This window comes from Elephantulus edwardii, unplaced genomic scaffold (assembly GCF_000299155.1).
Source record: "Elephantulus edwardii isolate Elephantulus edwardi_28Jun2011 unplaced genomic scaffold, EleEdw1.0 scaffold00086, whole genome shotgun sequence".
Classification (NCBI taxonomy): Eukaryota; Metazoa; Chordata; class Mammalia; order Macroscelidea; family Macroscelididae; genus Elephantulus; species Elephantulus edwardii.
In genome coordinates this window covers 6,073,260-6,097,214 of record NW_006399836.1, presented here as the reverse complement: position 1 = coordinate 6,097,214, position 23,955 = coordinate 6,073,260, and the positions used below count along the sequence as shown (strand labels likewise).

Below are 23,955 nucleotides of genomic sequence, written 5' to 3'. Positions count from 1 at the left end.
GCCTCTCAAGAACCTTCCAGATTAAAATCTCAGCCGAGCCTCCGAGCAGTCTCTGCAGTTAAGCTGTGTGGTGTCTGCGGAGATGAGCTCACAGCGATGTTTCTAGCTGAGATCGTGGTCAGCTTATCCAGAGCTGAGACCAGAGCCCAGGATCCCAGGACTCCGGGTCAAGAGTTCTTCCCCCGGCAGCAGTGCCTGGAACAATACATGGAAGGACATAGCAGGGCCTCAGGAAGGGGTTATCAGCTGTAGACATAGCCCTGCCAGGCAGGGAAGGCCTCCTGTCCCCCTCCTTGTCCCTCTGCCCCCCAGAGGTACCACAATAGAGCTGAGAAGGGTCCAAGTACTGCCTGAGCTTCCCATTCCCTCACCCTGCATCCACCCTGTGTCTTCCAGGCCCTGATGTCCCTCTTTGTCCTGGCCTCCAAGGATGGCTGGGTGAACATCATGTACAATGGACTGGACGCTGTGGCTGTGGACCAGCAGGTGGGCACGGCTTGGGCCAGGCTGAGGAGGGGTGCAACACACAGGATCTTTGGGGCCCAGGCATCTGAAATCAGTTCCAACAAGACCTCCTGACAGCAGTGTGCCCACTTGAGTTCCAGCCCAGTCTCTGACCAGCCTGGCTCAGATCCTCCACTTTTAGAACTCTTCCTTGGACTGCATCAGTTGTTGTTCCTTCCACTTGCAGATATGCCCACCTGCTTTGCAGAGAGAGGTCGGCCCAGCAGCCTGGAGTGGCTCAGAGCCCTGTGGGTGGAGAACCGGGATGGGAAGAGGAGAGGTCTATGCCAGCCTGCAGGGCAGCCTCAGGACGTAGGGTCAGGAGCTGAAGGGGAAGCAGAAAGTGAGAGGAGGACAGATGTGGGGGGAGAGGCCAGCAGGAGACCCCAGGTGTGCCCTGATGGGTGCTGCTGCATATCTGGAGGGCAGGGGCATTGCTGGGCGGTGACACCTGAAGATTTGCTGCTGGAGCCTCCAGGCTGTTGGTGAAGATGGGTTTGGGAAGGGGGCCCTTGGTGAAGATGGGCTTGGGGAGGGGGCTTGGTGGAGATCTAAGCCCTCAGGCTTCTGGAGGAGGGGTCTCCTCTGGGGCCAGGCAGAGACTTCAGGCGTTACAAGGCTTACCAGAGTTGAGACGTTCATTTGGGAAGGATCAGGGGGAGTGTAGCTCAGGACAGATGCTTTCAGCAGAGTCAGGGCTATGGGTGACCCCATCACATGAACTATGTCCTCATAGGACCTCTCCATGAGATTCTGGACCTGAGGGCTGGGATGGATGAGGGAATGGTGAAGCACCCTTGTCTATTATCTGTTTATTTCAGAGCATGTGCAAGTGTGTGTGTGTGTGTGTGTGTGTGTGTGTGTGTGTGTGTCCATCATCATCTCTGTGCTTCATTCTTGTCTCTTCTCTTACTCACATGTGGAAGGACCTGCAGCTGTTCTTTGGGGTATGAGGGATGAGGGTCCCCAGGGAGCTGATTACGGCCGTGGATGCTGCGGGTGTGTAGGGAAAGGGCAGAGAGATGAGCCTCTGGACTGTGGTCTTTCTGGAACCCATGCTGTCATCACACTGATGGGCAGGGGCACAGCCGAGTCTCCTTGATGTTGCCAGGGGCAGGTGGAGCTGACATCCAGATCTCACGTCTTTTCTCTTCTTGGCTGACAGCTTCAAACACCTTTGCTCCCTATACACTTGTTCCCAGTTTCTGGTCCAAGGTCTACACTACTTGTTGTATTGTACTTTCTAGAGAATATGACTGTCTTAGTTTGACTGTCTTAGTTTTTCAAGGGGGAAAATAGATTCAGAGGGGTCTCTTAATGTGGCCAAGGTCACTCAAGTTGTGGTAGGGGACAGAATTGAGGTTTGAACTCTGTCAGCTTGGGGGCCACAGGCATGTTGTCAGAACAGATATCACTCCTGCCCAGCTGGGGGTCCAGTGCAGCCTTGTGGGGAATGATTTCAAAGTGTGGGTGACTCTAGGGGGAGGGTCCTGAACAAGATGGGGGTGAGTGACTGAGTGCTGGTGTAGGGAGTCTTTAGGTTAGGAGACTGGACGTGGGGATACTTGTTAGGGCCAGAGTGACCATGACAGCCCTCCTGGAAAAAGGAAGGATTGTAGGTGAGGAAGAGCTGCACAGGCAGAGAGGATGAGGGTGAGAGGCTCAGTAGAGAAAGAAACTTTGTGTTGACTGGATGGATAGATGGACAAGGATGGGAAGATGAGTGGAAGGAGAGAGGGCTAGATGGCGGGAAGGACAAATGAATAGATGTACGGACAGGTAAGTGGGTGGATAGATGGTAGGTGAGTGGGTGAGTGGATAGATGGATGGGTGCATGGGTGGAGGAATGGATGGAGGGTTTATGACAGGATAACTGCATGGATGGATGAGTGGATGGATAAATAACTGAATAGATGGGTATGTGGGTAGGTAACTGGAAAGTTGCATGAGTGGACGGATGGATATGAATGGAAAATTAGATGCGTGGATGGACGGATGAGTATGTGGGTGGATAACTTGATGGGTGACTAAGTAGGTGGATGGGTGCATGGGTGGAGAAGTGGATGGATGAATGGGAGCTTTATAGGTGGATAATTGGATAGATGGATGAGTGGATGGATGGATGGGTATACAGATAGATGAGTGGGTGGATGGGTGCATGGATGAAGAACTGGCTGGGTGAATGAGTAGATGGATTGAGTACATGGGTGAAGAAGTGGATGAATGAATGAAAGGTATATGGGTGGGTAACCAGATGGAAGGATGAGTGAATGGATGGATGAGTTTATGGATGGATGTGTGGATGCATGGGTGGAGAAGTGGATAGGTGAAAGGAGTGTATATGGGCAGATGAGTGGGTGGATGAATGCATAGATGGATGGATGCATGGATGGATGGGCATATGGATGGATAACTACATAGATGAATCAATGCTGGGTGGAGAAGTGGATGAATGAAAGGCGTGTATATGGGCAGATGAGTGGCTGGCTGGCTGGCTGGCTGGACATATGAGTGGATAACTGCATAGATGAATGGGTGTGTGGGTGGAGAAGTGGATGGTTGGAGGTATATGGGTGGAGAAGTGCATGGATGGATGGACAGTGTATGGGTGGATGGATGGATGGATGGTCATAGGGTGTATAATTGCATAGATGAATGGGTGCGTATGTGGAGAAGTGGGTGGATGGAGGTATATGGGTGGAGAAGCGCATGGAGGGATGGAGGGTATACGGGTGGATAGATGGGTGGATGGATGGATGGATGGGCTTATGGGTGGATAACTGCATAGATGAATGGGTGCGTAGGTGGAGAAGTGGATGGATGGAGGTATATGAGTGGAGAAGCGCATGGAGGGATGGTGGGTGTACGGGTGGATGGATGAGTGCATGGATGGATGATGGATGGATGGATGGATGGATGGATGGATGGATGGATGGAGGGTGTACAGGTGGATGGAAGAGTGGGTGGATGAATGCATGGATGGATAGATGAGTGGATGAATGGATGGATGGGCATATGGGTGAATAACTGCATAGATGAATGGGTGCATGGGTAGAGAAGTGCATGGATGGACGTACGGATGGAGAAGTGCATGGATGGATGGAGGGTGTATGGGTGGATAGATTAGTGGATGGACGGATGCACGGATGGATAGATGAGTGGATGGATGGATGGATGGATGGATGGGCATATGGGTGGATAACTGCATAGATGAATGGGTGTGTAGGTGGAGAAGTGGATGGATGGAGGTATATGGGTGAAGAAGTGCATGGATGGATGGAGGGTGTACGGGTGGATAGATTAGTGGATGGACAGATGCACGGATGGATAGATGAGTGGATGGATGGATGGATGGATGGATGGGCATATGGGTGGGATAGCTGCGTAGATGAATGGGTGCGTAGGTGGAGAACTGGATGGATGGAGGTATATGGGTGGAGAAGTGCATGGATGGATGGAGGGTGTATGGGTGGATAGATGAGTGGATGGATGGATGGATGGATGGATGGATGGATGGGCATATGGGTGGGATAACTGCGTAGATGAATGGGTGCGTAGGTGGAGAACTGGATGGATGGAGGTATATGGGTGGAGAAGTGCATGGAGGGTTGGTGGGTGTACGGGTGGATAGATAACTGGATGGATGGATGGATGGGTGAGTGGATGAGTAAGTGGATAGGTGGAAGTCCTGCTGGGTCACTGGGTGCAGAGACGTGGAAGAGGAAGGAAGTAGATGGGTGTGCGGGCCCAGCTGGAGGAGAGTGGAGGCTGCCTTTGCCGAGCCTGATTCCCGCCAAGCCCGGACCGGGACCCTTGGAACTGCTCCCTCCGCGTCACAGTCCCCGTGGCTGGCAGGTGCTGTGTGTGTGCGCTGAGCAGGCTGAATGCGGTGGGTGGCACCTGGCGGCCGAGCTCAGCTCCCTCTGGCGCCCCTGCAGCCCGTGACCAACCACAACCCCTGGATGCTGCTGTACTTCATCTCCTTCCTGCTCATCGTCAGCTTCTTCGTGCTCAACATGTTCGTGGGCGTGGTGGTGGAGAATTTCCACAAGTGCCGGCAGCACCAGGAGGCCGAGGAGGCTCGAAGGCGCGAGGAGAAGAGGCTGCGGCGCCTGGAGAAGAAGCGCCGAAGTGAGTGAGCGGTGGCCGCAGACCCCCCCCAGCCCAGGGCTCTTCAACCCCGGCCCCTTGGGCCTTTGGAACTGGAAGGGAGCAGGGGAAACAGGTCCTCATGCCCCGACCCCACTCTTGCCATCATCGCCTTTCTGTCCAGGCAACCTGAGCCCTGTTGGTGGCCCTCAGGTGGGGACATCGCTGCCGCCTGCGCAAGGTTCTAGAGCCCCATTCCTGGTCCACCTCCGCCACCCAGGCCCGGAGCCCTTCCCAGGGTCATGGCCCCAGTTGGAGGTCTTTTCTTCTGCACACCACTCCTCCAGGCATCCTCTGAATGCATTTCTCATGGAGCCCTGGTAGACACCGGGCCTTTGAGGACATAGGATCTGGGTGGACATGGGGTCCTGATGGACACAGGATCATGGTAGACACAGGGTCCTGGTGGACATGCAGTCTTAGGCAGACATGGAGCCCTGGTGGACATGGGGCCATGGTGGACACAGCATCCCAGTGGGCACAGGGTCTTGGTAGACATGGAGTCCTGGTGGATGTGGTGCCCTAGTGGACATGGAGTCTTAGGCACACATGGAGCCCTGGTGAACATGGGGCCCTGATGGACATGGGGTCCTGATGGACGTGGGGTCCTGATGGACGTGGGGTCCTGGTGGACATGGGGTCATGGTGGACACGGGGCCCTGGTAGACATGGAGTCCTGATGGACATGGGGTCCTGGTGGACACAAGGCCCTGGTAGACATGGAGTCCTGGTGGACATGGGGTCCTGATGGACATGGGGTCTTGGTGGACATGGGGTCTTGGTGGACATGGGGCCCTGGTAGACACGAGGTCTTGGTGGACATGGGGTCCTGGTGGACACAGGACCCTGGTGGACATGGGGTCCTGGTGGACACAGGATCCTGATAGACATGGGGTCCTGGTGGACACAGGGCCCTATTAGACATGAGGTCCTGGTGAACATAGGGCCCTAGCGGACATGGAGTCTTTGGGACACATGGAGCCCTGGTGAACATAGGGCCCTGATGGACATGGCAACCTAGGCAGACATGGGGTCCTGGTAGACACAAGGCCCTGAATGGATAGGAGAGACCAAGCTGTCTGAGTCCTTGGGTCTGGGTCCATCAGAGGAACCCCAGTGACTGAGTAGTCACTGACTGAGCTGTCAGTGGTTCAAACCTACCAGCCTGTGTGGGGGAGAAAGATGTCTGCTCAGTGAGATTGACAGCCTTGGTGACCCCATGGGGCAGTTCTGCTCTGCACTGGAGGGGCCCTATGAGTCAGGTCAGAATAGGGTTTTTGTTTTGGGTGCTGGACCAGCATCTCATCCTCTTGCTTTCCCCCCCTCCTCATCTCTATCCTCTGTTCCTGTCTCCCTTCCCTTGCCCAACCCTTTGGGATCTGTCGTGTCCACTCCCACTGACACCATCCCGCAGAGGCCCAGCGGCTTCCCTACTACGCCACCTACTGCCCCACCCGGCTGCTCATCCACTCCATGTGTACCAGCCACTACCTGGACATCTTCATCACCTTCATCATCTGCCTCAACGTGGTCACCATGTCCCTGGAGCACTACAACCAGCCCACGGTGAGTTCAGAGTCACATGGCCAGGTGTGGCCCTCGCAGGGCAGTGAGGTTGTTAATGGCAGGATCTCAACAACCCCCCAGTACAGACTGAACACTTGGGAGCAAGGTCACTGGGAAAGACCTGTCACTCCTATGTTGGGGAGGCTACGTTAGTGTTTAGCCTTGTGTATGAGGTAACAATGGCTATTGTGTGTTAAATATTCACTCTTTCCAAGGCTTATTACATGTACTAATTATTTTAATCTTCAATTCAGCCTCAGAGTGTCTGTAAAATCTGTTCATCCACATTTTGCTGATGAGGAAATTGAGTCTCAGATTAAAAATCCTTTCCAAATGACTCAGCTAGGAGTCAGTAGGTTAAAAAGTCATTTTGGAGTTGTACTCAAATGCCCGCCATGTATCATATGGAGAGGAATGGATTACAGAGGCAGGACCGCTGTGAGCAAGTACCCAGTGGTGGGAAGTGTGAGGGGGTGACCAGTTCCCTGCTGGTTGCTCACCAGGGATGTGAGGTGCATGAGAGAGGAAAGTGACTTCTGAAAGCCTCAGCTTAATGGAGTAGAGGAGAAATAAGAGACAAGCAGACCCTCCAGGTGAGGAAGCGAGTATCTTATTTCAAATAATGGAAGAAAAATATTAGGAATGCAAGGGAGAGAAAAGTAGCCATTGGCAGAATGAAACTTGCTAGCATAACTTTCAAATAGACAGAGACAAGGAAATACTAGTAGTTCAAATTCACCAAGTGCTTATTCTGTTCCCAACACAGAATCGCAGCTAAAGTTCACAGCAGCTCTCTGAGGTTGGGACTGTTATTAGCCTTAATTTAAAGACTGGGAAACTGAGTCCAGAGGAGGGAAGGTGACCTTCTCAAGACACCACAGTGGCGAAGTGGTGGGCTTGTTTCAAATCTAGGTGAGGTGACTTGAGAGCCCTTGTTTTATTTGATGAAATATTGAACCACTATCATACTACAGTATTGAGAAGCCAAAACAAAGGGAAGAGATACTGAGACAGAAGAGCTGAACAGAAGATTTCAAAAGGCAACTCAGGAAGACAAAGCAAACTACTATAATGCAACGGGCAGAGACATAGAATTGGAGAATAACAAGGGAAGAACTCGATCTGCATTTCTCAAACTGAAAGATTCAAGCCTTGAGTTGGAATAGTTAGAGGTGCTGTGGGCAAAAATTTTGAATGATCCAGGAAACAGCAAAAGAAGATGGAGGGAATACACAGAATCCCTGTACCAAAAAAGAATTGGCTGACACTGACATAGTTCAGGAAGTACCTGAAGCATGTTCAAGAGCCAATGGTAATGAAGGCAGAAGTTCAAGCTGCACTGTAGGTATTAGCAAAAAACAAACCACCAGGAATCAATGGGTTACCAGCTGACCTGTTTGAAATGCCAGATGCAGCCCTGGATGTGCTCACCAGTCTGTGCCAGGAAATTTGGAGGGCAGCTGCCTGGTCAACTGACTGGAACAGGTCCACGTTTGTTCCCATTCCCCAAAAAGGTGATCCAACAGAATGTGCAAACTAACAGTATCATTAATGTCACATACAAGAAAAATATTACTGAAGATTATTAAAAAATGGCTAAAATAGTTCATAGAGAGAACTACCAGAAGTTCAAACTGGTTTAAAAGAGGACATGGCATCGGAGATATCATTGCTAATGTCAGATAGATACCAGCTGAAAGTAAAGAATACAAGAATATCTATTTGTGCTTTCTTGACTATGCAAAGGCATTTTACTACGTGGATCATAACAAGTATGGCTAACAATGCGAAGAATGAGAATCTCAGAACACTTAATTGTGCTCATGTGAAACCTATACCTAGACCAAGAGGCTGTTGTGCAAACAGAGGAAGGGAGCACTTATTGTTAAGTGCTGTTGAGTCGTAGACCCGGTGACCTTGTGAACGAAAGACTTGAACACTTGTACAACTTTCGTTTGTCCAAGTTCATAGAATTTCTGGCGGCAAACTATTTTGCAAGTGGATGACATTCCTACTTCATCAAAACTCGATCAAACACTGTTCACCATGGGTAACCATTATTGGGTTTGACACATAAGTGTCACAGTGTTTAGCATCACAGCAACCATGAGTTACCACTGTACAGCAAATGGACAGACCAGTGCTATACCACTTAGAAGAATGTTTGGCCAAAAACAATTAAAACCAGGCCTGAGGACCACAGTTTAAGATCACCCACCTTTGGCTTGGTAGCATAACTTTCTATTGACTAGGCCAACAGAGCTCTTTCTATGTAAGGGAGCACTACATGGATTAAAGTTAGGAAGGATGTGCATCATGACTGTATCCTTTCTCCATACCTATTTAATCTGTATGCTGAGCAAATTATTGGAGAAGATGAACTCGATGAAGAAGAATGTGACATCAGGATTGGAAAAAGACTCATCAATAACCTGTGTTATGCAAATGATAAAACCTCACTTCTTCAAAGTAAAGAGGACTTGAACTTGTTGCAGGAGATCAAAGAATATAGTCTTCAACATGGATTATCTCTCAATGTCAAGAAAACAAATTTCTTACCGCTGGGCCTATAGGAAACATCATGATATTGTTCTTGTTATGTTGTTATGTGCCACTGAGTTGCCTGTGACTCACAGTGACCCTATGTACAATAGCTCTGAATCCTTCCCTATCCTGAGCCAGTCTCACTGACATTGACACGCCCAATCCCATTACCCCAGTTATAGTGTCAATCCATCTCACCTGGGGTCTTCCTTTCCTGCCGTATTCCTCCACCCTCCCAAGCAAGATGTCCTTCTCCAAGGACTGGTCCCTTCTAGAAAGATGCCCAAAGTTTGTGGAAACAGAGCTTCAAAATCCTTGCTTCCAAGGAGAAACTTGTTCAATATTCTTCTTCAGCACCACAACTCAAAGCATCAATTCTTTTGTCATCCTTAGTCACTGCCCAGCTCTCTGATGCACAGCAAGTAATTGTGAAGACCATGGCCTGGATCAGGAGCACCTTAGTCTCTAGACTGACAAAGATGGAGAAAAGATTGAAATTGTCAACTTCATCTTACTTGGATCCACAAAAAAATACACTTGTTACCAGCAGTCAGGAATTCAGGAGATGTAATGCACTGGGAAAGTCTGCAGTTAGATATATTTCCAAATTATTGAAGAGCAATGATTGTAGTTTGAGGACCAAGGTGCTCTTCCTTGGAGAGGGACATCATGCTTGGAAAGGTGGAGCGATGTCGAAGGAGAGGAAGACCCTCAACCAGGATTGACACTGTGACTTCAGCAGTGGGCTCTAGTGTGTCATGTGAGGCTGGCACAAGACAGGACAGGGTTTAGATCTGCTGGTCATAGGGTCGCTATGAGTCATACTCAACTCATGGCACCTAACGACAACATCCCAAAGTGCCTTACGGGAACAATTGACCAAATCTGTGGAAATAAGGAAAAAGGAATAGGAAACAACACTGCAAAACAAATAGTAAACATTAAGTAAAATGTTGTTGTAGTTAGGTGTGGTCAAGTCTATGACTCATAGTGACCCTATGAATGGTGTCTGAACCCTGCCCTATCCTGTGCTATCCTCATTATCTGATATGCCTCAGCCCAATGTTACAGTCACTGTGTCTGTTCATTTCATTGAGAGTTTCCCTCTCTGTCTCTGACCTTCCACCTTTCCCAGCATAATGGCCCAGCAAGGACTGGCCTAACATGCCCAAAACATGCTCAAACATGGCCAGCAACATGCCCAAAGTACGTGAGATGAAGTTCCACCATTTTTACCTCTAGACAGCACCCTGATTGCACTTTCTTCAAGATAGACTTGTTTATTCTTCTAGCAGTTCATGATCTCATATTCAGTTCCATCCTTCAGCCACAGCTCAGAGACGGTGATTCTTCTTTTGTCATCTGTATTCATTCTATTTCATTCTTAAATAAATGGAAAACTAGATTTACCTAGGTCATTGCACTAAATATAAACGGACTAAATCCTTCCCTTCAAAGGCAGTGACATTCTGACTGGAGACAGATGGGGAGAGGCCACAGAGCCTGGATCTCGGGGTCTGGAGCCCCGAGTACCCTGTGTTGATGGCTGGTGAGGCCTTTGCCTTGCCCTTCTCGTCCTTCAAGCGCTCACGGGATGGATGTGTGGCTCAGTGATGGTCATCAGGGTCCCTCCCAGCGCCCTCATGCTCTCTTTACCCCGCAGTCCCTGGAGACAGCCCTCAAGTACTGCAACTACCTGTTCACCACTGTGTTTGTGCTGGAGGCTGTGCTGAAGCTGGTGGCGTTTGGCTTGAGGCGCTTCTTCAAGGATCGGTAAGTGGCCGGGCTTGAGCAGCATAAGGTGGACAGTTGGGTGGGAAAGGAGTCCTGACCCCTCGGAAAGCCTGGCGTGGCTGGAGGAAGGGGACCTCAATGACCAGCTTCCTGGGGTGTTGCTGTAGCCCTGAGCAGGAAGTGGTTATGACTTCACTAAGCCCTTCTTAGCCCATCTCTTGAGGACCCTCTTTGCCTCACAGGCAGGGTTCACAATCCCTTTTCTAAGATGGGTTGTTGTTGTTGTTGTTATGTGCCGTCGAGTCGCTTGCGACTCATAGCGACCCCATGTACAACAGCCCTAAACCCTGCTCTATCCCGTGCCAATCTCATTGCCTCTGACACACCCATCCCGATTACCCCAGTCACTGAATCAATCCACCTCATAGAGGGTCTTCCCCTCCTGCGCTGTCCCTCCACTCTGCCCAGCATGATGTCCCTCTCTAAAGACCTGTCTCTCCTTACAACATGTCCAAAGTATGTCAGGCGAAGCCCCAGAATCCTTGCCTCCAAGGAGCAGCCTGGTTTAACCCTCTCTAGGATGAGTTAAAAAAAAAATCCCTCAGAGAGGCTGAGGAGTGTGACCACCACCGGCCAGAGTATCCTGACCCAAATATAGACCCAAGTCTAACGGAGTCCACGCCTCCTCACCTGTGGGAGAACAGAGCTGTTTATCCAGCCTGGTGGACCTCATTTGAGGGGACACAGGCTGTGGAGGCAGAAAGGGGGCCCGCCCTAATGGAGGGTATCTGGACACTGGACAGTTAAGGAGGTGGCCACAGAGCCCAGGAGAGCAGAGTGCTGGGGGCACCCCGTCCCCAGGCATGTGTGCACCTGAGTGTCCCCCACCTGGCTTCCCACTGCTGCCCTTCTCTGCCCGCTGAGCAGGTGGAACCAGCTGGACCTGGCCATTGTGCTGCTGTCGGTGATGGGCATCACGCTGGAGGAGATCGAGATCAACGCGGCGCTGCCCATCAACCCTACCATCATCCGCATCATGCGGGTCCTGCGTATCGCCCGGGGTGAGGGGCGGCGTGGGGGGAGTGGGCGGGGGGAGGGCACAACGAGTTCCCCGGGAACTGACACTGGGCTTGCACGGTCCACCCCTTGTCCACGCCACACTCACTTACTCACAGCTTTGCCCAGCACCGTGGACATGCTCCTGGTGGTTCACTCTCAGCTTGTGGTAAAGGGGCCCAGTACAACCAGGAACGATGCTGTCAGGTAGCTACAGCGCCTCACTGCGCTGGGACACCAGCCTCGATATTGCCTTTTTAAAAAATGTTATTTTATTAATTTTAATGAACATTTACAGAGACTTTGCATTTCCATTCATTCATTGTTGCACTTTCCCCTCCCCCCCTAGTTCACTCTTCTCTTTGAAAAGAAAAAAGAAAAATTCCTTCATTGGTATACAATCCCCCCATCTCCCCCACCTCCACCCCCGCCCCGAGTACACTCCTCTATGCAACCTTCATTCTGGACTCTTGTGATAACCATAATACCCTATCATGTATTACTTTTAAACTGTTCTCTCCCTCATCTGTTTCAATGCAGTGTAATTGATCCAGTTTTTCTCAGTCTTACCCCATCCCTGATGTCAGTCTCGTTCTACAACAAGTGTCACTAAGCAGTATTTGTCTTTTTGTGACTGAGATATTTCACTCAGCATAATGTCCTCCAGGGTCACCCGTTTTGAATAATATTGCGTGAGTTCCTTAGTTTTCAATGCAGCGTAGTATTCCATTGTGTGAATATACCACAGCTTCTCTATCCATTCGTTTGTTGATGGGCACTTAGGTTGTTTCCAACTCCTTGCTATTGTGAACAAAGCCGCGATAAACATGGATGAGCTTATATCTACTTGGCAGCCTTGATATTTCTTAACACCCCTGTTTCTACTCCTGGGAGTATCCTTTACACCCCAGCATTGTTCCTTTACTCTTTTCCAAAGCCTCCATCTTAATGCTAGCCCAGGCACCTTCCACCCAGAGCCCTGCAGGCTGTGAGGTGAGTGAGGGCATGGAGAAACTTCTGGGTCACACCAGAGTCCTCTTTAGCTAGAGGGTGAGGGGAAAGGCTTGGATACCCATATATGGTCCTTTTGTCTCCCAAATTAAAAACACCCAAACCTATTGTCGTCATGTTAATTCCATCCCAGAGCCATCCTGTAGGACTGAGCAGAGCTCTATCTGGGGCTTCCAAGTCAGTAATCACATTTGTTTTGAGTGAAGGTTTACAAATTGTATTGATTTTTCATGCAATCATTTGTAGGCGCTTTATTTTATAACATTAATTACCATTGATTAGTGTGATTAATTGATTACAATGTCTAATCAACCTCTTATTCTGTGTTGTCTCTGACTTCACCCAAGTTAATGTATTTTTGTCCCTCTCCCCCTCCCTTCCCATCCCTGTTAAACCTAAGGAAAGGTTTACACACACAGATAGAAGCACAAAAAAGGTGGGAATCTTTTGGGAGCCAGACTGGGGCATCTTTGTCTCTGAGAACCACTGAGGGGTTCCAACTACTAACCTTTCAGTTAACAGCTAAGCGCTAACCACGGCGCCACCTGGGCGCTTTTCCTTGGGCTCCATTGCAGTTAATTTTGGGTCAGTTATGCATCTTCTACCTCTCCACTCCCCCTCATATGTGCCTTTGCACACACACCCTTGTGCACACCTGTGGCACCCCATTGCCCCAAGGCACTACCTTGGGGTGTGGTTTTGGTGCCCTGGCTTTCTCTGGAGCGCACCCACATTCTAGATGGGTGGCATCAGAGAGCCTGCGCTCTCAGCTTGCATGTTCCTCAGTTTCTTCTCTCTCTCTCCTTTCACATTTACACAAGTACACACATGTACACATACATGTATACACGTGCACACACGGGTCCCCACTGACTGGGGCTGAGCAGGGCCGGGCGGGGTCTCTCCCACAGTGCTGAAGCTGTTGAAGATGGCCACAGGGATGCGGGCTTTGCTGGACACGGTGGTGCAGGCTCTGCCCCAGGTAAGGCGCTCCTCCCACAGCCCCACTGAGGGACCCCCAGCACCCACCTTGCAATGAGCAGATTACCAGTATCAGGCAGATCCCAGTCCTCTGGGACCCAGGCCCTGGCTTCCTTCCTCCCAGCCAGAATCTCAGCCGCGGGGAAGCATGTAGGAGTGAGGGCTTGGAGGGATGGAAGAATTGGAGCGATGGAGGGACCCCCCCCGCCCCCTCCCTTTCTTCTCAACATCACCAAGTAGGTGCTCTCGCTACCTGGTTCTCGGCTGGACCTGTGGACCATGCTGCCCCCAGCTAGTGGGGGTGACAGACTCCTCAGGAGTCAGATTCCTGGAGAGGTGGCTCCTGACACTCCCTGGGGATATAAGGGTGATGTCGTAGGGAAGGATGCTTTTGAACTTGGTGATGAAGGATGATTTGATGGCGGAGGTGTTGCAATGGATGGAGCCAAGGAGATGCAGCATTCTGGGAAGGGATAGGCATTCCGCTTACCTAGGAAGGGAACCTGGGAACTCAGGAGAGTCCTCATTCCCCTTTATCCTCACGTGCTCAGTGGAAGGGAAGGCAGGATAGGGCGCTTCATCTTCCTGGAAGTTCTGCAGTTCTGGGCCCTCCTCTGCCTGAGCTCTGTCTGCTTTAGGCCCCCTCCTCTTCCCCTCAGTGCTGCCCCTGCTCCAAGGTGAGCCTTAAGCGCATTCGTTTATTCATTTATTCCTCATGACTCATCGAGTCACAGAAGAAAAGGTGTCCTAGAATAAAAGGCACAGACACAGCACATGAAAACTAAGGGCCCAAATCCAGAACCTGTGGAGGAGGAAGCAAATGAATCTCCCCAGAGACCTGGGCTGAGGACATGGGCTGTGCGCTACAGCCTGATGTGAGCTCCCTGGCGGCCTCGTCACAAGGGGGACGTTACAGGGATCTCATCAGAGCAGGTGGAAAGCAAGCAGGTTTGCTCCAAGGCATTTCCCCTTCTCATTAATGCTGAGGGAAGCTCAGATGGTGGAGTGGTAAGGAGGTGCACTGACAACCCAAGGGCAGGCAGTTCAAACCCACCAGCTGCTTTATGGGAGAAAAATGGGCAGAGTCTCCTCCCGTGTGATTTATAACCTCTGAAAACCCACTGGAGGGTCAGCTAGGAGTTGGTTCTGACTCGATGGTGCATAACAACATAATGCTACTAAATCTCTCAAGGGGAGTCTGCCAGGTGGGAGAGGGGCTCTGGGTAACAAGGAAGATGATGTTTTTAAGTGTTTTTAAATTTTTTTCTTTTTAAAACTAATTTTAATGAAAGTTTACAGAGACTTTGGGTTTCCAGTCATTCATTGTTGCACTTTTCTCCCTGCCCACTCCTCCCCCCACAATTCACTCTTCTCCTTGAAAAGTAAAACTCTTTCTTTGTTATAGAATCCCTCCCCTCAAGCCCACTCCACTGTGCAGCCTTCATTCTGGACTCCTGTCATGACAATAACACTCAATCATATATCCCTTTTAAGCAGTTCTCTCCCTCATCTGTTTTGATGCAGTATACGTCATTCCTCCTCTCCTTCTCTGTCTTCCCTCAACTCGTATTATCAGTCCTGTTTTACAATAGTGGCACCATGCAGCATTGAAAAACAAGGAACTCATGAAATATTGTGCAAAGTGGATGACCCTAGAGGACATTATGCTGAGTGAAATATCCCCGTCACAAAAGGACGTCTTTAAGTTTTGCACAGGGGAACAGCTCACAGCCAAGCTGCATGCACTTTCTCCGGGGCCAGCTCGAGCTGGGCAGGGCCTGCTGCATCCACAGGCGTGGTGGGCACCATGTGCTGAACACTGTCCCCGTAGCTCCAAGGTACATACCTGGGGGTGGCATTGCAGGTCATCGGAGAGCTCTCGTTTCGGCTGGTTGAGGAGCCACCACCCTGTTTTCCACCACAGATGAATCATTTCACCGTCCCACCAGCAGTAATTAAGGGTTCCAGTTTCCCCACATCCTTGGTAACGCTTGCTGTTTTTCTTTTTAAAATCCTAGCCATCATGGGGGCGTGAAGTGGCATCTCATTGTGGTTTTGATTTGCAGGCCTCTGATGGCTCGAGACAGCAGGCATCATTTTATGGATTTGGTGGACATTTAACTGTCCTCTTGGGTGACATGTTTATTTGAGACCTTGGGCTATTTTTTGATAGGCTATCTGTCTTTGTTGTTGTTGTCATTTAAGAACTGGGTCTTTCAGATGCCATGGTTGAGCCCCATTACTGGGGGAGAGGTGTAAGGGCTGAGTGTCATTTGAAAAGAAGTTTCTGTGAGGGAGCTCTGGTGGCCTAGTGGTAAGGAGCTGTGCTGCAGTCCCAAAGGCACATGGTTCAAGTCTACCAGTTGCTCTGTGGGAGAAGGATATGGGCAGTCTTCTGCTGTGTGATTTACTGCCTCCAAAAACCTGCACGAGGGTCAGCGATGGAGGTTCTGACTAGATGGCGCACAGAAGCAACAATATGAAGGGAACATTGAGCCCTGGGCTAAGGGTGTGCAGATTGGAAGTGGGTCGGAACTCAGGCTCCAGCCACCCTGCCCAGGGTCAAGGTCTAGGCCCCTCTGAGACCCAGAGCACATGACAGAATTTCTCCAGGCCTTAGTTTCTCTGATTGTAGAATACTGTGTCCATGGCGTGTTGTAAATAATTTTGTCTTAGAAATTAGGAGATACTCAGGTGTGACAAGTATAAACTTGTTTCGAATTAACAATTATAATGTTAGTTAAATGACTATAATCTAAATTCTTTAGGCTTTTACGTTTTATGAGAATTCTTGAGAGGAAGGTTCAACTATGGCTCACACTCAGCGGAGATGCCTCATAGCTAGGGTCCAAGGTCAATAGTGAAGGATAGAGTTCCAGTATAGAAAGAGATTAGAGAAATAGCCATTTGCCTCTGCCTTCTCCCGCTGAAGGAGCCCTGGTGGGCTGGGCTGGTATGTGCTGGGTTGCTAACCAAAAGGTTAGTGGTTTGAAACCATCCACCACTCCTCATGCGAACAGGGGGTCTTAAAAGACTTCCATGTCTGGGAAACTGGAAGGAGGGTTTGCCAGGAGTCAGGATCAACTCAGGGCTGTGGGTTTTCTGTCCTTCTGTAAGCAGGAATTCAGGGTTGGTAAGTGAGATTCTCGCCTTGGTCTCACACAGTAAGGGCCATTGTAGCATCAGAGACGAGCATTGTTGTTGTTAGGTGCCATTGAGTTGAGGGCGAGTCATAGCGATCCTGTGAACAACAGATCTGAACCCTGTTCTGTCCTGTACCATCCTCACAACCTCTGACACAGTTGAGCTCAATGCTAAGTCCCTCTGTCAGTCAGCCTGGTTCAGGATCTCCCTCTCTTTCACGATCTTGCCACCTTTCCAAGTGTGATGTCCATGTCCAAAGAATAGCCTCTCCTTGCAACATACCCACAGCCTGTGAGATGAAGCTTTGCCGTCCTTGCCTCCAAGAACCACCTTGGCCGCACCTTCACAAGACATACCTGGTTGGTATTTTGACAGTCCATGGACTATTCAGTATTCTTCCCCAAGCCCACAGTTCAAAGGTATCAGTTCTTTTGTCATCCTTATTCATTGTCCAGCTCTTGGATATAGAGCAAGTTACTGGGGGGAAAAATAATCATGGCCTGAATCAAGTATGTCTCAGCCCTCAAACTAATATCATTGTTCCTCAAGGAGAGGTCCTTGACTACTGACTTTACCAGTGCAGTATGTCTCCTGATCTCCTGAGTGGTGGTACCAAGTATATAGGAAGAGATCTGTATTTGTTCCCATTCCCAAGAAAAATGACCATCAGAATGTGGAAACTATCAAACAATATCATTAATATCACATTTAAGGAAAATACTGAAGAAGATCATTCAAAACCAACTAGAACAGTATACTGACAGAGGACTGTCAGACATTCAAGCTGGATTCAGAAGAATCTGTGGCACCAGGGATATCGTTGCTGATGTCAGATGCATCCTGACTGAAAGCAAAGAACACCAGAAGAGTGTCTATGTGTACTTGATTGATTATGCAAAGGCATTTGACTGTGTAGATCATAGCAAAGTGTGGCTGACATCGAGAAGAATGAGACTCAGAATGTCTAATTGTGCGCACGTGAAACCTATACCTGTACCAAGAAGCTGTTGAGCAAGGGAACCCTACATGGTTTAGAATTAGGAAAAGTATGTGTCAGGGTTGTATCCTCTCCATTATTTGAGAGACTAGTGGGGTATGTCTTTTCTCCAGGGTTAGAGATTAGCCAATGGCCACATTTTTTTTCTTCAAGGTTAGAGATTAGGAAGGTTGCTTAGATTTATGGTTCAAGGCTAGTTAATGATACTTTGTCTCAAGACTGGCCTATAGCATTAACAAGATTAGATCTTCTGTTACAGCTTGCTTGATCAAAGTTAGCTTGACCTTAAAGGCCATTTACCACACACTTCACATGCATCTGTGTATGACCTTGGTAGTGAATCATGATCTAATGATCTGGAGGTTTCCAGTGTATATAGGTGTTAGAGAGCCTTGTAGAGTTAGAGCCCTTTCGATTTTTGAATTCTCGTCATGCACAATCCTGCATATTGATTTTGAAAGCATGGTCGTGATAGATGCCACGTGGGCTTTGAGAGCATCACAGAACAGGTGTCATGAGGTTTAAGACGGGCCGAAGGTTCTGAAGCCTTTGCTGGGACAGAGTTTATAAGATGTGACGTTATTTTTAAGAGTCCACTGAGGACTGGGATGGAGGGAATGCAGGTCACGTGAGGGGGAGACAGGTCCCTCCTCCCCGCGTTTTCCTCTGCCATGCTGTGGTGCTTCTGCATCTGTGGCCTCAGGGCCAGCCTGAGCCAGACAGAGCACTGGGGCGCTCATGTTCAGGAGTTCAAGCCTTAAGTGGGAGACATGGGATGGTAGGTGCAGCAGCTCCTGAACATTAAGATATCTGTGCTGTTGAGTAGCACCCAGCGGCTGTTGGAGGGAGCTTAGCCCACGTGGTCGTCCACTGGCCCTGTGCTGTCCTGTGCACCTTTGCCATCTTCTAAGTTCTGAGAGAGCACATTTCTTCCCCTTATTCTGGCTTCTTTGCATCCAGTGCAACTTTCAGGGTCTCTCCTGACATCCAGTCTGGCCTTTTCTTTCTTCCCTATTTTTTTACTACCCTTTTCCTTTTTTTATGTGTGATGTCCTTGATGTCATTCCTCATCTCATTCGGTCTTCAGATATCAGTGTTCAGTGAGTCAAATCTGTTCCTCAGATGATTTTTACATTCAGTTGGAATACACTCAAGGTTGTATTTTGGTTCTCATGGGCTTGTTTTAATTTCCTTCAAGTGCCATTTGAAGTTGTGTATGAGTAGTTGATGGTCTGTTCCACAGTCAGCCCCTGGCTGGGTTTTGACTGATACTGAAACTTCTCCAATGTGTTTTTCCACAGATGGAGTCAGTTTTGTCCCTGGGTAGTTCATTAGGTGAGGTCCATGTGCATAGCTGTCATACATGGTTTTGTTTTATTTTTTTTAAAGTATTTACAATGACTAAATGAGTCATTGTACAACATTCTTTCATTCAGTGTGGTATTTTTTAACTGCTTCCTATGCATGTGAAAGTTAGACAGTGAATAAGGAGGACAGAAGTAGAATCAAAGCCTTTGAGTTGTGGTGTTGGTGGAGTATTGAATACACCAGGGTCTGTCAAAAGAACAAACAGATCTGCCTTGAAGGAAATGCATCCAGAGTGCTCCCTAGAGGCAAGGATGGTGAGACTGCATCTCCTTTGGGGCATATTTCCAGGAGGAACCAGTTCTTGGAGAGATACATTGTGCTGGGATAGGGAAAGAGAGGGTCTTTGAAGGAGAGGAAGACCCTCAATGAGATGGATTGATGCAGTGACTCCTGTAATGGGGATTGAGCAGGACAGAGATGGTAAGGACAGCACAGGACAGGGGAAGGTTCAGATCTGTCGTTCATAGGCTGCTGTAAGTCTTTTGTCTACTTGCTATAACACCTAACAACAACAACAACAACATATAAAGTGCTATGAAAAGGAAATACTGTTCCCCTTCCCAGTAGACTCAGCCCCAGACTGAGGGAGGAGAGATCAGGGAAGGCTTCTTGTAGGAGGTGACTGGACACTGAGCTTTGAGGGAGGTTGTTGTTGTTTCTGTGTACCATTGAGTTGGAGTTGACTCATAATTAACCCTCCAGCCAGTTTTCGGAGGTATTAAAAGGCATGGATTGCCCTGCAGAGCAGCTCATGGATTCGAACCACGTCCCTTTGTGATTGCAGTGCAGCTTCTTATCAGCAGTCCACCAGAGCTCTCTGAGGAGTGGGGAGGAGGCATTTAGCAAGCCAGGACAGAGGCTTTTCCCTGCAGAGGGAACGGGATACGCCACGGCACCACAGGGTGTGTTGTTAGAGTGACTGAAGTCTGGAGCTAGAAGATAAAGGCGTCTGTGGGCAGGTGATTGATGCCAGGGCAGCAAACTCGGGCTTTGTCCTGTGGGCAGTGAGATACCCTGGGAGAATCCTGAGCAAAGGAGACCTCCACGGAAACGGCCTTTTGAAAAACTGGTTTTTTAAAAAATTATTGTTGTGAGAGACGCAGTGTTTCTGTACATCTGTGACATGGATGACATTCTTCAGGTTGTGTACATTTCACCCTCATTGTCCGGGTTGGGCCCCTCCCATCGACGTGAACTCACTGTGCTCTATGGTTCCCAGCTGATCTGCTGAGTGGCTGTTGTCACTTAGAGCCCATGTAGATAGTTCTTGAAAGCACACCATGTTTAAGGTAGATGTTCTTTACGAATCGAGCTAAAGAGGGCCCCGGCGAGTGGGAATCCACTGGAGGAAGAAACACCACGGTGAGACTGTGTGCTTTGAAGACAGAGCTGCCTTCAGCCAGCTTGTGCCTGGACTGTGGAGGCGAGGCTAGAAGCCAGAGGTGGGGCGAGGAGGCTGCTCAGGGGTCCAGCCTGAAGGAGGAGGAGGATGGAGGGGAAAGCTGAGGCCGAGGTGCAGCAGGATCTGGGGAAGGAGCCTGGCCTTGGGATCCCTTCTGGTGAAGCTGTGCGGTGGGCTGAGGCCTCAAAGCTGGGGTGGGCAGTGGCTGGGGTCTGCCCAGTGGAGTGAGAGATGCCTTGGACAGACACAGTCATTTCCATATGAACCCTCCTCCTCTGGACCTCACATGTTCTCCGGGGTCTTATTGCCTCTGCTGTGCGTGAGGAGTGAGGTGGGACCATCAGCCAAGAGGAAGTGGCTTTCAGTAGACATGGGCCTTCTCGTGTGTACAGTTGGCCCTGAGCCGGGCCAGCTGGCTCCTTCCTCCCTGCCCCATCCTCCTGCCTCCTCTCTCTTTGCTCCTTGGGCTGGGGAGCAAACTCCCATTTTCCCACTGAGGAGGCATCACCAGCCCCTCCCCCCCGAGGCCCTCTTCTGGCCCCCACCAGCTGCTCTGAAGATGCTCTTTGCCCTGCAGAGTCCTCAGTCTACCCCACAAGGAGAGGAAGGTTGGCTCCATGCAAAGAGTAATAGACGGAGTGGGTCCTGGGCCAGAGCCTTGGATGGGGGTCTTTGGTTGGAGGAGGGGCAGGACAGGCAACTATCAGGACACCAGGGCTATGGGGCTCTGAGGCTGGCTTGTGCAGGGACGAGATGTCCTGAGGACTCGAGTTCAAGCCCTGCCTCGTGACCGCTGCAAAGTACTCGTCTTTTCTGGTCAGTTTACTCATCGCATTGAGGATCATGCTGGACTCCCCTCGTGAGGTACTTCCCAAGATTGTAGGGGTCACACGAGAGGCTTGCTGCCCTCACTGAGCTTGTGTTCTCAGATGCGTCAGCTCCCCACCCAGCAGGACATGGAGTCCAGTTCCAGCCTGTTCTCCGGTCTCTGCTGAGTTCAGAGGCGGCGGGCATCTCCTGTGAGCAGAGAACAAGGGCCCAGGGGTGTCTGTGATAGCCAGGCTGCCCCCCACTGCCCCCCCATCACCCAGCCGGCGACAGCTCTGACCTGGGCTTCCCACGGCCTCACCCTGTGGGCGCTCAGTAAGTGCTTGTTTCGTTAATGTACGGAGCATCATTTAATTACTCAGACACTCTCCGTGTGAGTGTGTGAGAACCCTCCTCTCTGGAGTCTGGAAACTCAAGGAGTCAGTGATTAACGGGCTCACTTTTCCGCAATTAGTGCAGACGTGCTTCTAATGCCATTCCTGCGGGCCTCTGCGGGTTTCAGCGCGCACTTCCTTTCTAGGGCAAGAGCAGGCAAGAGGCCTGTCGAGTCCACTGCATGCATTAAAGGCTGCCTCCAGCGTGTGGACAGATTTGAAATAGGCTTAGAATCTGGGGCGCTTTCTCCCACAGGAGCTGAGGGCTGGAGGTGGCAGGCTTGCAGAAAGCTTCTGGGGGCCCCAGTCCTGCCCAATTCCCATGCTGGCAGGAGGAGGCGGATCTGACTTAACCCTGCCCTCCTCTCTGCTTTGGACAGAGCCTCGTGACAACTCTGTTTCAAGTTGCCTTGTCTGCCTGATGCCCCCAAATTGTCGTCCCCTTGGCCTAGCCTATTGGGCCATCAGAGGACAGTGACGGGGACACCCTGGCTATATCGACAGCTAGTTGTATTTATGTCTGCCAGGATGAATCAGGGCGAACTTCCTGGAGGAGGTGGTGTTGGAACGGAGCAGTTCTTCCTTGTTCCTCCCTCCATCTTCCCCTTTTCCATGGGCCCCTTCCTCCCCCTGCACAGGGGTGTAGAGTAGCCACGGCTTGCATTTCCCTGGGCCCTGCCTGCTGGGTTTGAATCCGTTTTCCAGCTGGGTGATCATATGCGAGTGATGTCACCTCTGGGCCTACACTTTCCTCATCAGGGGAATGGGCTGTTGGGAGGAGTGGCTGAGCTGATGATTGTGGATTGCTGTTTGTGGGGTGTCTTGGGAGTTTTATTATCATTCTGGGTCCCTCCTGGACACCCACCTCCAGCAGTGGCATGAGAGTGACAGATAGGGATATAGTCCGGTTAAGGGTGTCAGCTGGCCCTCCTACCTGGGGCCCTGCACCCCACCTGCACCCCCACTCTCCCCGCAGGTCGGCAACCTGGGCCTCCTGTTCATGCTGCTTTTCTTCATTTACGCCGCGCTGGGCGTCGAGCTCTTTGGGAAGCTGAGTGAGTGGCCTGGGTGGGGGCCGTCATGGCGGAGGGGTAGAGAGGGGTGGGAGGAGTGGAGAAGCTTAAAGCCCCCAGCCTGTGACATCAGGGTTTTCTACTGGGGAGCTGCCCCCAGCATAGGGCCCGTGGGGTTGGTGAGCAGCTCACTGGATGGTGGTGGACAGGTGTTGACAGGGAGAAGCCAGCGAGATCCATGTGTGGTGGTGGACCCTGCCCCCCTGAGCTCCAGTCTCGGCCAGAGCCAGCCGTGGCCCAGAATTTGGGGCGGGGGAGGGGAGAGGGTGTCTGAGCCCACACTGAGCCTAGCCTGCACAGGCCTGCTCTGAACATAGAGTCCCTACGAGGCCAGCCCAGGCTTCCATGCCATCCTTCCTCGGGAATGGACAGACACTTGAGTCCAAGCCCCAGCTGGTGTGCTGCTCCTGCAGCCTCAGTTTCTCCATCTGTGGCCTGGGCGCGGTGCAGCACACACACCTCCGAAGGCTGAGATGGGGCTTTCTGAGGGGCGACGCTGGCGGCAGGACTGACCTCCTCTCCCCTGCAGTCTGTAATGACGAGAACCCGTGTGAAGGCATGAGCCGGCACGCCACCTTCGAGAACTTCGGCATGGCCTTCCTCACGCTCTTCCAGGTCTCCACTGGCGACAACTGGAACGGCATCATGAAGGTGCTGAGACCCGCTGGGGGACCCTGTGGGTGGGCTTAGAGGGGCTCCCGGACCCCACAGCATGGACGGGGTCTGAGCCAGGACAGGTCCTCTGCCCACTGCTGCTCACTCACCCCTGTGCCCCTCACTGCTCTGGGTGTCAGCTCTGCCCAGGGCAGAGAGGATGTGCGGGCCAGGCAAAACCAAAGCCAGGACGGAGGACTCCAGTCACCCTGGGGTCTCTGGGGAGAGACAGGCAGCACCCACAGCATGTTGCTCCCCTCTCACCATGGACATACTGTGGGTGTGTCCCATGATGTTACACTGTGAGGACTGCAGTGACCCTCAAGCCTCGGCAAGGGCTGGTCCCAGGGAGAAGCCCAGCTGCCGGAGAGTGGTGTGGACACTAGACTGGCATGAACACCAGATAAAAGGGTGGGAGGAGCCTGGTATAACTAGATTAGGGCCCTCTAGGGCCCCAGGAGAGCGTACCCCAGTCCCAGATGTCTGGATCAGCTGTAAGGGGACAGTGAATGTTTGAGGCTAGCAGTGAGCATATGAGGCCTACAGGGAGCATGTGGGGCCTGGAGTGAG

The 23,955-nt window shown here is 50.8% G+C and overlaps 1 protein-coding gene across 1 annotated transcript in view; it reads left to right on the top strand.

Moving 5' to 3' along the window:
• Nucleotides 1-23,955, top strand: part of CACNA1I (calcium channel, voltage-dependent, T type, alpha 1I subunit) — a 186,428-nt gene that overhangs the window by 153,505 nt on the left and 8,968 nt on the right. The window contains exons 23-30 of the mRNA XM_006890106.1: nt 397-486; nt 4,443-4,635; nt 6,068-6,219; nt 10,427-10,536; nt 11,425-11,558; nt 13,476-13,546; nt 22,635-22,713; nt 23,261-23,382. Coding sequence (XP_006890168.1) covers nt 397-486; nt 4,443-4,635; nt 6,068-6,219; nt 10,427-10,536; nt 11,425-11,558; nt 13,476-13,546; nt 22,635-22,713; nt 23,261-23,382 — 951 coding nt within the window. The remainder of the gene's footprint in view (nt 1-396; nt 487-4,442; nt 4,636-6,067; nt 6,220-10,426; nt 10,537-11,424; nt 11,559-13,475; nt 13,547-22,634; nt 22,714-23,260; nt 23,383-23,955) is intronic.